This window comes from Peromyscus eremicus, chromosome 4, assembly GCF_949786415.1.
Source record: "Peromyscus eremicus chromosome 4, PerEre_H2_v1, whole genome shotgun sequence".
Taxonomy (NCBI): domain Eukaryota; kingdom Metazoa; phylum Chordata; class Mammalia; order Rodentia; family Cricetidae; genus Peromyscus; species Peromyscus eremicus.
Window position 1 is genome coordinate 3,680,189 of NC_081419.1, and position 13,703 is coordinate 3,693,891.

At 52.9% G+C, this 13,703-nt stretch overlaps 2 protein-coding genes across 4 annotated transcripts in view; one reads left to right on the forward strand and one right to left on the reverse strand.

Moving 5' to 3' along the window:
- Rapgef1 (Rap guanine nucleotide exchange factor 1) overlaps positions 1–3,383 on the forward strand; it is a 123,333-nt gene extending 119,950 nt beyond the window's left edge. For all 3 annotated transcript variants that reach the window (XM_059259931.1, XM_059259932.1, XM_059259933.1), the window contains 2 exons: positions 219–347; positions 1,037–3,383. In XM_059259931.1, the coding sequence (XP_059115914.1) occupies positions 219–347; positions 1,037–1,187 (280 nt within the window). In that variant the 3' untranslated portion in view covers positions 1,188–3,383. The remainder of the gene's footprint in view (positions 1–218; positions 348–1,036) is intronic.
- Positions 3,384–8,762: 5,379 nt separating this feature from the next.
- Positions 8,763–12,348, reverse strand: Prrt1b (proline rich transmembrane protein 1B). The gene is made up of 4 exons (XM_059262200.1): positions 12,330–12,348; positions 11,541–11,989; positions 10,595–10,738; positions 8,763–9,700 (listed from the first exon to the last, which is right to left on the reverse strand). Exons 1-4 carry the CDS (start codon positions 12,346–12,348, stop codon positions 9,551–9,553), a joined length of 762 nt encoding a protein of 253 aa, XP_059118183.1. The 3' UTR covers positions 8,763–9,550.
- Positions 12,349–13,703: the final 1,355 nt, after the last annotated feature.

Genomic DNA, 13,703 nt, shown 5'->3' on the forward strand with positions numbered 1-13,703 from the left:
GTTTTAAGGGATCCACAGGGAGATCTGACCCAGCGTACAGAAGGCAGAGATGTATATGGGTCGACAGACCACTAAATCTATGCTCTGGCTTACTCTGGGGTTCACTAGCTGCTTGGCATGGGCTGCAGTTCTAGTGGCAAAGCCAGCTCACAGCAAAACAGCTGCCTCCTGAGTCTGTCTGTCTCCATACAGTAACTGGCTTCTGCCTTCTCCCTCAGAGGTCTGATCCTGCAGGACCTGACCTTCGTTCACCTGGGAAACCCAGACTATATCGACGGGAAAGTGAACTTCTCCAAGCGGTGGCAACAGTTCAACATCTTGGACAGCATGCGGTGCTTCCAGCAGGCGTGAGTGCTGCCTGGTGTCAGCCTGGCCCCACTGCAGGGAGAGGCATAACCCAGAGGGCCAGGAGTCTGCATCTGTGGGTGGGGTGCAGTCCCTGCTCCCCCTGGGTTTTATCAGGACAGCATGGGGAATCCACACACAGGGCTCAGCTCTTTGTCTGGGCCTGGGCTGGGCCCTGTGGTGGCAGCCAGCTTGTCCTCCAGTTACATACACATCAGGAAGCAGGTACTCACCAGGCCGTAAGAAGGAGGCTGACTGGTCTACAGAGTTTCAGGACAGCCAGAGCTACACAAAGAAACCCTGTCTTGAAAAAAAAAAAAAAAAAAAAGGAGGTTGACACTCTAGGCTCTGGCTCTAGGGCAGTGAGGGTAGGCTTGGACATCACAGCCCACTCAGGATGGCCTGAGTGTGCCGTGTCCCCAGTGGGTCTGCGAGGGGACCACAGGGAAGCCAGGTTTCCCATGGGCTGCCGCTGCTGCAGCCGCAGTGCTGGTTGGAGATGCAGAGCTCACAGTGGGCTGCTCACACTGTGTTCTGGTGTGAGTGCTGCTGTCCAGTCAGGTCAGGTAGCAGTGACCCTGCCAGGCAGTTGACTGTGAGGGTCCACAGTGGTCCGGGCGGCACCCTGGGAGAGCTCCTGGCCTGGCTCTTCAGCTAGCCCTGGGCTCGCTGACTGCCCTTCCCCCACCAGGCACTATGAAATCCGGAGAAACGACGACATCATAAACTTCTTCAATGACTTCAGCGACCACCTGGCCGAGGAGGCCCTATGGGAACTCTCTCTGAAGATCAAACCCAGGAACATAACAAGGCGGAAAACAGACCGGGAGGAGAAAACCTAGAGCAAGCTGGGGTGAGAACGTCGAGGGTCCAGAGAGGACCTGGACCGTCCCAGCCTCGGAGCCTGTCCCCAGCTTGGCTGTGTGGCAGTACCACTCCTGCGGGCTGGTTTCCTGCCTCTCTCTCTCCCTGTGGCTGAAGCCTCCGGGTCCACAGTGAGCTGGCGGGCAGGCCTCAGGACTGGCGGCCCCCGGTCTGGTTTTGTTTTCTGTTTGCTCTCCATGCTCCTTCCCGTTCCCCGCTGTCCTCCTGCAGCTGGGGAGCAACAGAGACCTGAGCAGCAGACAGGGCAGTGGCGGGCTTCACCCTTCCCAAGGCTACCCTAGCCTTCTTAAGTGGCAGATAAGTGGAGGCCCCAGGACCCTTGGGTGGGCTGCCCTCCAGGGCACCTGAAGTCAGGGGAGATACAGCTGGGAGATGGGAGGCAGAAGGCAGAAAAGGGCCATGGCAGGAATCTTTTGCTGTCCATTCCCTGCCTTTTAACTATGGAGGATGGGGCGTGTAGACCTGGCCCAGAAGGTGTGGTGGGTGACAGGCAGCAGCCACAGAGCTGGCACTACTCACAGTACTGGCCCCAGACCCGCCCTGCCGTGCCTGGCCGCAGGGGCTCACCTGCTCCACCGTGACAGGACCACCAGGAGCACCTTCCATCCTGTTGTGCCCGCCCACCGTTTGCCCAGCCCACCCCCAGCACGGCACTCTGGGATCAGTTAGAGGAGGCTCTGAATGGATCAGAGTGAGGCTCTTTAGTGACCTAGGGAGAGGCAAGCAGCCCCTCCGTGCTTGCTGTGTGCCTTAATGCCATCTCCTGTCCCTTCCAGGCCTATGGGCTTCCCTCCTACTCCACCCCACCCCTGAGCCAGCAGGTCCCCTAGTCCCTTTCTACACCCTGCAAATGTCTGGTGTCCCCGAGAAGGCTGAACAGGCCTGGGGTGTGAGTGCCTCCAGAGGCCTGACTCCAGGCAGGTGCTCTTCCCCAGTATGGAACCACCCACTGCTGCTGAGGTCGACAATCGAGGGCAAGATGTTCAGGGCTCAGTGCCGGGCTCTCCCAGGCCGTGGCTCCATGGCCACCACTGGAGCTGGTTGGCAGGGTGCAGGTCAGAATCCAGATGTGCTGCTGGCCCTGCCCCATGCCTCCAGTTCACTTTTGCATGAACAAGCACCCATTTCTTGTGGTCGTGGGGCTTGGTCAAATGGACACCAGGATCTCTGTGCTTCCTCAGCCCAGTCATCACAGTGGAAGAGAAGACAGCAGCAGCTGCTGGCCGGGCACAAGTTCGAAACAACTGTCGCTCTGAACCCCTCCTGGGTTTTTTTAGCAGCTTTTATCAAAAGGAACTGTGGGCTATTCCTCCCCCTCTCCTGTTTATTTGTGCTGTAAATAGAGGGGGGGGCATCTGTGAACAGCCCCTTGGCCGGCTCCCTCTGGCAGCAGCCGGGCGGGTTGTTTAAGGAGTGTGTGTGCGTGTGGAGTCAGGCTTGTACGCAGTCGTGTGGGTCTTTGGTTTGTTTCTCCTTTGCAGGTCCTTTCATTTCAGTCTCTGCCTCCTGCCCTCAGCAGCTCTGAGTGCTCGGTGTGAGTGGGGGCACTGTGCACGCAGGGCCCTTCCTCCAGCCGCCTTCTGTAGCCCAGGCTGTCAAGCCTAGCCTGCTGGTACCACAGCAGGCAGTGCGTCTGTGGTCTGCATCCGTGGGTTCCCAAGCATGAGCTGGGCGGAAGGGAAGGCTCACCTTCCAGATCCAGGAAAGCCAGGGCCTCCTGTAGTCCTGGGAGCCAGGACATCGAGGTGTGATGTGTGGGTTTAACTTATTAGCCAACAGGCTTCCCTAGTCACCTGCCTCTGGCTGAGGCTGAGCCCAGTGCTCACTGCAGCCTGGCTTCCACGTGTCTTTTCTCGGGGGTGGGGGGCTGGGAGAGCTGTGGAGATCAGTCTCTGTAGGCATACTGAATGCCATGGACAGTTTGGTTCTCAGCAGAGGCCAGCCCTTACCTGCGGGTTTGGTATGGCCAAGACTAGGGCAAGCAAATGCCACATCTGGCTGACCCTTGAACCGAAACACCTGCCTAATGCCTCCCAGTGTGATGCTGTAATATAAATCCCCCACTAACCTGTCCAACAGTGGCATCTTCCTACAGACATTACAAGCGCGTAACTTTTATATGAAAAAATAAACGGACAAAAGCCCGTCTGATGCCATATCTGTGCCAGGCTGCACTGGGCCAGTCCCTGCCTGTTTGTGACCTAGCTGAAGGGGAGGGGTGAGGTGGGCCTAGTGCTCTGATAGGCATTCTGTCCTCAGACTCATTCTTGTAGCTGTGGTCTAATCTAAAATCTACTCTGGCTGAGTAGACGATGACGTCCCCCGGCCACCACCCCTGTTCATAGCCTCAGGGATGTTCAAACTGAGAGGAACCTCTGGAAAATGGCTTAGTGGGCGCAGGCACTGACCACTCTGACGACCTGATTCAGTCACTGGGACCCATGAGGTAGGAGAGAACCGACTCCTGGAAGGTGTCCTGTGACCGCGCACACACACACACACACACACACACACACACACACACACACACGTGAGAAAAGTAAAAAATACACAAGCATCGTGCACAGGGAAGAGCTGCGCCCCCCTGCCCTGTGAGAGGAATGGCCAGGGTAGATGCAGGCTGCAAAGTCTGCCTCCATGGTGCCTTCTGCAGGTCATTCCTATAACTTTCCCAGTGTGAGTGCTGAGGAAAGCCATGAAGTGCCCTCAGACCTTGAGAATGAAGTCCCACACCCAGGAGGACAGCACACAGCCAGCCCTTGACGCTAAAGAGGTAAAGTCAGAGAGACGGCTCAGCAGTTAAGAGCGCTGGCTGTTGTTGCTGAAGACCTGGGTTCAATTCCCAGCACCCACATGGTGTCTAACAGCTGTCTGTAACTCCAGTTCCAGGGGATCCAGTGCTCTCTTCTGACCTTTTCTGGCACCAGGATTGCAAATAGTGCACATGCATGCAAATACAACACTCATACACAAAAATCTAAAATAAATTTTAAAAAAAGGGAGTCTGAGCCATGCTTGGTAAGTGGTACACATCTTTAATCCCAGCACTTGGGAGGCAGAAGCTGGTAGATTTCTGTGATCTCCAGGCAAACCAGGGCTACCCAGTGAAACTTTGTCTCAAAAAAAAAGTCTGGATTTAAAGTCAATATAGTTACCATAGCAACAGAATTCATTTTATAACCTTCCAGTTGATACAGGAAAATCACTCGTGAAATCTGACATCTCTGTGGTATTTTTTTTAATGCTTTAAAATCTAAAACTAGAGCACTTGGTTAATTTTTCTTAATCTTTTTTACAAAGGTGAAAAATTGAAAACCTTCCTTCTGAGATCAAAAGGCAGCTTGCCATCCACACTTCTGTTCAGTATTAAAGTGCTTGCAATCCTAGTCAATGCAATAAAACAAGAAAAATGCCGGGCGGTGGTGGCGCACGCCTTTAATCCCAGCACTCAGGAGGCAGAGTCAGGCGGATCTCTGTGAGTTCAAGGCCAGCCTGGGCTACAGAGTGAGTTCCAGGAAAGGCGCAAAGCTACACAGAGAAACCCTGTCTCGGGAGGGGGAAAAAAAGAAAGAAAAGAAAAACACATGGGATTAAACACTGAAAAGGAAAACCACGAATGGATTACAGCATCATGTGAACATAAACTTCAGCAGAGGTGTCAGACTTAAGTGGGCTTTAAAAGGAGAGAAAACTAAGGATTTTAGTTCAAATAGCATGAAGAATAGTGTAGAGATGGTTTTGAAGCATGCTAGAAATAAAACACATATTACTATAAAACTAAAAAACTAATACATAAACCACACATAAAACTAAAAAGCACTCAGAGGGAAGTGTTGTAAAAGACCTGTATGTACGGGCTGAGTGTGTAGCTCAGTAGTAAGGTGCTTGCCTAGCATGGTAAGGCCCTAGGTTCAATCCCTGATACCATACCACATGCAAAAAGAACCATATACCTAAGGTCAGACATTTTATCAGATCATGTTGTGAAGATGTCAGTTGCCAGGTGTGGGTACACCGTGTAGCCTCAGCTACATACTGAGACTCCCAAAATAGTCCCTCACCCTCAGTTAACCACTGGTGTGAAACAATTACTGTTAAAATCCCAATAGTGTGTGTGCAATGCACATGTGTAAACAGAGGCAGAGCCTTTTGTCCAGCCGCCCAGTCCCAAATAAACACACAAAAGCTTATTTTAATTACAGAATGTTTGAGCGATGGCTCAGGCTTATGACTAACGAGCTCTTACATTTAAATTAACGCATTTCTATTCTATGTGTTACCACATGGCCATGACTTTACCAATCCTCTGGCATCTTGCTTCTTGGGCGGATGGTTCTCATCTCTCTCAACTCCACCCCTCTTCATCCCAGTCCTCAGTTTGATTGTCCCGCCCAACCTTATCCTGTCTTGTCATTGGCCAAACAGCTTTATTATCAACCAATGAGAGCAACAGATATTCACAGTACAGAAGGATCATCCCATAGCACACGTATCTGCATGGGTGTGGTGGCCAGAGACTGACATTAGATTCAATTGTTAGCCTCCCTTTTTTTTAAGATTTATATTTACCTGGCATAATGCTGCACGCCTTTAATCCCAGCACTCGAGAGAGGCGGGTGGATCTCTGTGAGTTTGAGGCTAAGTCTGTAGCACATATCCTAATGGGTCTTAATTAAAACCCAGAGTCAAATATAGGGGTAAATGCTGAAAGATCAGAGAGACAAAAGAGCAAGCCACAGCTACCACCCCTTACCTGACCAGCTCCTCAGCCTGAAAGAGACAGCTCCTGTCTCCTCCCACCTTATATTCCTCGCTCCACCCAGCTGTATCACTTCCTGTCTCCACCTCCCTAGTGGTGGGATTAAAGGTGTGAGACACCAAGTGCTGGCATCAAAGGTGTGTGCCACCACTGCCTGGCCTCTATGGCTAACTAGTGGCTTTAGCTCCACACTCTGATCTTCAGGCAAGATTTATTTGTTAGATCACAAAATATCACCACACAGGTCTACAAAGTGAGTTCTAGAACAGTGTGCTACACAGAAAAACCTTGTCTTGATTAAAAACAATTTTATGTCTGTGGGCTGGAGAGATAGTCCTGAGGCTAAGAGCAGTAGCACTGACTGTTCTTCCAGAGGTCCTAAGTTCAATTCCCAACAACCACATGGTGGCTCACAACCATCTGTAATGAGATCTGGTGCCCTCTTCTGGTGTGCAGGCATACATGCAGGCAGAACAATACATAATAAATAAATCTTAAAAAGAACTCTAGCACTCTTAACCACTGAGGCATCTTCTAGCCAGACAGATCTTTATTATTAAAGTACATATATAAATCTTATTACTTCTGTCACTCTTTTCTTTTCTTTTTTGAGACAGGGTTTCTCTGTGTAGCCCTAGCTGTCCTGGAACTTTCTCTGGCCTCAAACTCCTAGAGATCCACCTGTCTCTGCCTCCCAAGTGCTAGAATTAAAGGTGTGCACCACTCCCACCTGGCTTCTGTCACTATTATGAGCAGTATTTTGAATTTTTCAACTTACAAGCAGTTATGGTTGATTTCTGTATATTTATTTTATATCCAGTCACTTCACTGAGTTGCCTTCTGTTTGTTTTTTCATGGTATTCTAGCTACAAAATCATGTCTTCTGATTTTCTTTTCCTTTAACACACTTTATTTTTATTTGTGTGTGTGAGTGTATGTATAATAGGCAGCTGTGCTCGTGTGGAGCTCAGGGGACAACTCTGAGAAGTTGCCTCTCTCCTTCCACCATGCAGATTCTGGGGATTAAACTTAGGCTGTCAGCCTTGGTGGGCAATGCCTTTACCTAACGAGCCATCACCCTTTAACTGCTGAGCCATCCCACTACAACTGTGTATTCACACACACAGCTGAGCCATCCCACTACAGCTGTGTGTTCACACACAGTGCTGAGCCATCCCACTGTACCTGTGTGTTCACACACAGTGCTGAGCCATCCCACTGTACCTGTGTATTCACACACAGAGCTGAGCCATCCCACTGTACCTGTGTGTTCACACACAGTGCTGAGCCATCCCACTGTACCTGTGTGTTCACACACAGTGCTGAGCCATCCCACTGTACCTGTGTATTCACACACAGTGCTGAGCCATCCCACTGTACCTGTGTGTTCACACACAGTGCTGAGCCATCCCACTACAGCTGTGTGTTCACACACAGTGCTGAGCCATCCCACTGTACCTGTGTATTCACACACAGTGCTGAGCCATCCCACTACAGCTGTGTGTTCACACACAGTGCTGAGCCATCCCACTGTACCTGTGTATTCACACACAGTGCTGAGCCATCCCACTACAGCTGTGTGTTCACACACAGTGCTGAGCCATCCCACTGTACCTGTGTGTTCACACACAGTGCTGAGCCATCCCACTACAGCTGTGTGTTCACACACAGTGCTGAGCCATCCCACTACAGCTGTGTGTTCACACACAGTGCTGAGCCATCCCACTACAGCTGTGTGTTCACACACAGTGCTGAGCCATCCCACTACAGCTGTGTATACTGCTGAGCCTCCTCTTGTTTCTCATACTTCAGACTCCACTTCCTTGTTTTTCCTATCTGCTTCACTTTCACAACAGCATTGAGTAACGGACACTGGAGCTCTCATGGTAAGATCCTGATGCAGGTACCCTTGACAGTTTTATTAACGCAAGGTGTTCCGAGCAGCAACAGAAGAGCCAGGAAGCTCATTAATCATGCAGAGCTTCAGGCTGCAGTTACAGGCCCCACTGCAGTTGAACATGATTCCCACAGGTGACTCACAGCACCTCCAAAGGAGCAGCCTTCTAGACATCTTTCCACCATGACTTATTTAAAAGGTTTGAGAGAGTGGCGGAGTTGGCTGTTGGGTGCTATGAGGTATCTTTGAGGCATCTACCAGCCCCCAAAATCTTTTCCTCCTCTTTGTGGCTCTCATGCATTTTGAAGGTCAAGTTCTTGGTTCCAGAACAAGCCTGTGTCCTGGATTTCCATAATGCTCACTGCAGACTCCCTTGTTCCAGGCTCCGCCCCCTGGAGGAGGGCTGAGCTTCTGCTTCAGTAGCCTGCAGTAGTTGGCGGCAGGCAGCAGGAAAGGAGGAGAGGCCAGCCTGTGTGTGAGCCTCCTATGCTTTTAAGATCCATCCTAGTGCCCTCCTCACGGATGGATGGGACTCCTGTGACAACAGTCTTTCTCACAGCCACCTGGACTTGACCCCAGGGCACATGATGTGAGGACAGCCATGTATCATTCTACAGGTGTCTCACAGCATCTGGGGTGCCCTGATCTGAGAGCACTCCCCAGTCGGGACAGCTATCCCCAACTGGGGGCCCAGCTGACCCTTTTTAGCTTTGAGACAGTCTCATGTAGCACAGGCTCGCCTCTAACATTTAGTGTAGCCAAGGATGCCCTTGAACTGTTCCTTCTGCTCAAGTTCTGGGATTACAGATGTGTACCACCATACCCCACTTGTGTAGTGCTGGGGAGGGAACGAGGGGTTCCTTCTGCTCAAGTTCTGGGATTACAGATGTGCACCACCATACCCCACTTGTGTAGTGCTGGGGAGGGAACGAGGGGCTTTGTGCATGCATTCAACGAATTGAAACATCTTCAACCCCTCAGCTGACTGACTTGGGTCAATGACTGTAAAGGAATGAGTAGGAAGCTGGGGCAGGGAAAGGCAGAAGCCGAAAGCCTCAAACAGCCAACAGAAGCCAGAGGCAGTAAGGAAATACGTTTATAAAAAAAAATGGCTCTCGGGGAATGAGGCATCCTGTGTAAGTGTGGGCCTCAGACAGCTCGGAGAAGGGCAGGCAGTACCCTCAGCTGCACACAAATGGAAGACAGAAAGTGGCAGTGTCCTCTGAAGTGGTGACGGGAATTCTGTCACTCCTTGTTGACTGACCACAGCAGTCCTGACCTCTCCCAGCATGGCAAGGGTGCAGGACCAGGCAGGAACTCCCAGGGAGAGTAGCACTCCTCTCCACTCTCCCAGGGAGGGCGAGTAGGACAAGAGCCAGATCCTGAGCTAGGCTGGAGGTGGCCATGTCCTCTGGAAGGCTCTGAAGATGGTGAGTTTAGTCTTCTGTGTTCTCTAGGAGTAGGCAGGTGAAGGCAGGCAGCCCAGGAAGACTTCCAGGCCTGTGTCCCTCAGATTAGGATCCTACCCAAGGCCTCAGTGGACCACCCATGGACAGGGCTTCTGAGCACACCTCCCCTTTGCCCTGTATGAGCAACAGCTAGCGCCAGTGGGCATCAGGGTCCACACAAAGGGAACAACCTGGCCTGCAAGTCCTGGGCCTCACTCAGGGGAGGTAGAGGGCCACCACCACATAGATGACCCAGCTGGTAGACACAAAGACCCCGAAGAGCAGGCTGAAGAGTACAAGTGAGCGGGCCTTCCTCGAAGCCTCCTCCGCCTGTGCCAAGTCACCCCTGCCCAGGGCTGCTCGAGTCTGTAACAAGACAGGCCAAGGTGGGATACATCAACAGTGATCCCCTTCTACCCACCCCAGACCCCACCAGCACATGCCACAAGCCAGAACCTGACAGCCTGGGAATATCGGGACCCAGCCCTACAGCTCACAGAGGTGCAGGAGTGGTGGCAGAGGTCCCTCTAGCACTAAATGTCCCCAGGCTCCTCTCATGCCCCCTCAGAGCAGCTCTCAAATGGGGCTCACTGCACCCCACTTTGCTGACATGACTTAAATGGCCTCCCCGGGCCACACAGCTGGTGGTGAAGCCGCAATCCACTGTCGGGGGGGGGGGGGGGGGGGTGCGGATACTGGTGAGATAGAGGGGGGATGGAGATAGATAGTTGTGCAAACGAATGAACAGGGAGAGGGGCAGGTGACTAGAAAATGGGAGGTGGGTGAGCGGAAAGGCAGGTGAAGCAGGTAAGCAGATGGTTGATAGAGGACAGATGGGTGGAGGATGGGAGGCTGAATTGATAGAGCGGTGTGTCTTAGCAGGAGGGAGAGTGGAGAGATAAGGGTGAACAGGCGAGGAGTTGTGAGCCAGTGAGATAGAGGTGTGGACAGGCAGATGGTAGCTAGACAGAGGGGCAGTTGAGGCAGCTGAATTGATATGCAGACTATAGGCTGCCAAAATACCTCAACAGGGCTGGGCAACACCTTGGACCTCATCAATCATTTATGCCTTTTTTGTTTTAGAACTTGCCAGAACAAATCTTTAGTAATGAAGGTCATGGGGGGGGGGGGACCAGACAAGAAAGGCCAGGCCCCACAACCTGGGTCCGGCCCAGCTGCTGGCTGCTGGGTGGGACCCCTACAGGTCCCCAGAAAGGCAGAGGCTTCTGTCTTATGGCTGTGTCCCGCCCGGTCACCTACCTCATGGGAGTACACAATGGCAATAAGCCCTGTGAGCAGGCAACAGAACAGGGTCACCAGCACCGACTCCATCATGAAGTCCTTGGGCAGAGGCCTGTGCTCCACCTGCATGGGGCCAGGCGCACCGGCCATGGGGCTGCCATACTGTGGGACAGAAGCACTTACATGAAAAAACAGGGAAGAACCCCCTTCCCTCCTCACACCCACCCCAGGCCCCAGGATTCCTCTCATCTCTGCCCCACACACACTGCCTAGCCCAGGGCTGGCCACAGGGATGTCTTATCTGCCGGGGAGCTGTAAAGACCGGGGGCTTCCACCTCTCCTCCACTGGCAACCCACAGCCGGCCGGCCTGCCTGTTTGTCAGGAGGGTCTCTTTATGTAGACCAGGCTGGCTTGAAACTCAGATTCTCCAGCCTCTGCTGGGATTAAAGGCCTGTACCACCGTAGTCCTGGTACTTAGGAGGTGGAGGCAACAGGATCAGGCATTCTCAGCTACATAGTTAGTTCCAGGCCAGCCTGAGCTACATAAAACCTTGTCTGTAATTTTTGTTTGTTTAAAGCCAGGTGGTGGTGCACACTTTTAATCCCAGCACTCAGGAGGCAGAGCCTGTTACAGAGCGGCCTGTTACAGACAGCCAGGCCTGTTACACAGAGAAACCCTGTCTCGGAAGAAAAAAAAAAGTTTTTATTATTTTTCTTTCGATCAGGCTTTCACCTCACATTCACTCCTTTGGGGCCTTCATCACTGATGTCACCTTCCTTATACCACCACAGCAAACCCATTTTTCCCAGAACTTCTGGCTTGGCCACTCCGCAGCCCGTGCCCAGTGTCATTCCTGGCCAGCTCCTATTCATGCTTAGGAACCCTGCTTGTTTGTCGCTTGTCTCCATCTCGAGAAATCTCTCGCCACCTATGTGCAGATCTGCCATGGGACATGCTCTCACCGCCGGGAAGGGGAAGGAGGCTCCGGCAGCAGCGGCGGGTGGGAAGAGCGGGCCAGGCGGCGGCGGGTAGAGTGCGGCGGGCCCGGGCGCCGGCTGGAACAGCACCGGCACGTGCGGGAAGGGCGGGTAGAGCAGCGCCACTGCCTTGGGGTCCGGCGGCGCGTAGGGCGGGGGCTCGCCCACGAAGCCGATGGGCGGAACGGTGCCGCCGGTGGCCTTGGGCATGGGTCCTGCCTCGCTCGACGCAGATGCGGGTTCTGGGTCCCCCCGGACCGGATCGCTGCCCTCTGCGGCCGCGGCTCCATCCTCGTCCGGTCCCGCGTCTTCATCCAGCAGCTGCGGGCGGCGCGGGAGCTGAGGGAGCGCCGGCTGCGAGGGACTGCGCGGGTCCTCGGCGGCTGGAGGGTCCTCCGGGGCTGCGGGGCTGTCGCCCCCCTTGGCGTCAGGACCTGGGGAGAAAGGCAGGGCTGTGACGCCCGGCTGTTGATCCCCCAGCCCAGCTGCACCCAGAGCGCAGGGGACCAGTGAGTCTCTCCAGGCAGCCAGGATTCCAGACCAATGCTCCCACCACCCCACCCCATGAGGTTCCTTTGGTGGTGCCTCCTCTTGAACCGAGGCAGAACCCGACACTTTCTCTGACCTAGGGGACATTGACAGAGCACAAGCCGGAACTTAAAACACCGTGTTTTTGAGTCACCAGAGCTTGGGGAGGGGTCCTCAGTGACGGTAGTAGAGGATCTGCTCTCCCAGTGACCAAGAAGTTCTGAACGTGAAGGAAGGGAAACTCACAATGCAGGCTACGGGACATACTGACGCCTCAGATCTTAGCAATGAGATGGATCTGTCGGTGGTGTGCCCGCTGAGCAACTTTGAAAACCTGAGCTCAATCCCCAGAACCTGCATAAAAATCGTGGCAGAAGTTCTCCCTCCCAGCGATGGAGACTAGCCGGTCTCTGGGGCTCACTGGCCAGCCAGCCACCTTAGCCTAATTGATGATTAATAGCCAGTGAGACACTCAACAACAGAGTAGGAAGCTCCAGAGATAATACTTGAGGCTGACCTATGGCCTCCCCTCTTGGGAAAAGAATAAGGACAAAAACATTCATGATAGAAAAGTTCATGCTGCGTGTTTTAAGCACACTTTTTAAAAATGTATTTTTTTTATATGCATGCGTGTTTTACCTGCATGGATGTCTGCGCATCATATGTATGCAGTGCCTGTGGAGGCCAGAAGAGGGCGTTGGACCCTCTGGAGCTGGAGTTAAGATGGTTGTGAACTGCCGGATGGGTGCTGAGAAATGAACAAGGGTCCTCTGTGAGAGCAGCAAGTGCTCTTAACCCCTGAGCAATCTCTTCAGACATAGCCATACTTTTTAAAAAGCTTGTCTCTCCAGCTGATTACAACTAAAACCCCTGAGATAAAACACAAAAGCCACCAGGGGACACTGAAAGTGAGAACCACAGGTAGGCTCCTCACCTCCTGCTCCCTGCTAGCCCAGAGCCCAGGATAAAAGAATGGCCCAGCAGGAAGAACAGAGGGGAGATTCTGGACTTCCTGAGCACTGCATGTGAGCTGAGCCACCAGCTGATTCCTTTGCCCTTGACTGTTTCTGGTCCTGGAGGACTCCAAGTCCTGAACAATCAGGGACGCTTTGACACTCTAGAATTAATCCCTACAAGTATCGAATGCAGCCCTGAGCAGCAGGTGTAGGGACAGGCCCACACACTAGCACAGGAAGTCTGAGAGATGAGCCCACTATGGAGAGAAGCCACACACAGTGAACCAGAACGGACCGAGCTGAGTATGGAGCACATCACCAGGGAATCACAACAGAGCTGAGAGGCAACACGGACAGCCTCAGCACCCAGGGCCAAACCCCAATAATCTGCACTGCGAAGAACTAGGACTGTGCGAGCATTCTTCAAGAAAAGCCAAAGAGGGGCGAGGACCAACAAGCCGCGCCATCCCAGGACTCAGGAGACTGAGGCAGAAAGATTGCTGCAAGTTCAAGTCCAGCCGGGGCTACAAGACCCTATCTCAAAAACAGGAAGGAAGGCCAGCTGGATGGCTCTACATGGTAGAGCTTGGCGCTGGGTCTCGAGTTCAATCCCCAAGACCCACACGGTAGAAGGAGAGAAAAGAGCCCTGCAAACTGTCCCCTG

Bases quoted from the DNA above. Each gene is read 5' to 3' on its own strand.
- Prrt1b (XM_059262200.1), bottom strand. The intron at 10,739-11,540 runs GTGAGAGCATGT...TCTGTCCCACAG, and splicing joins CCTCCTTCCCCTTCCCGGCG to TATGGCAGCCCCATGGCCGG. The intron at 9,701-10,594 runs GTAGGTGACCGG...GTCTTGTTACAG, and splicing joins CCATTGTGTACTCCCATGAG to ACTCGAGCAGCCCTGGGCAG.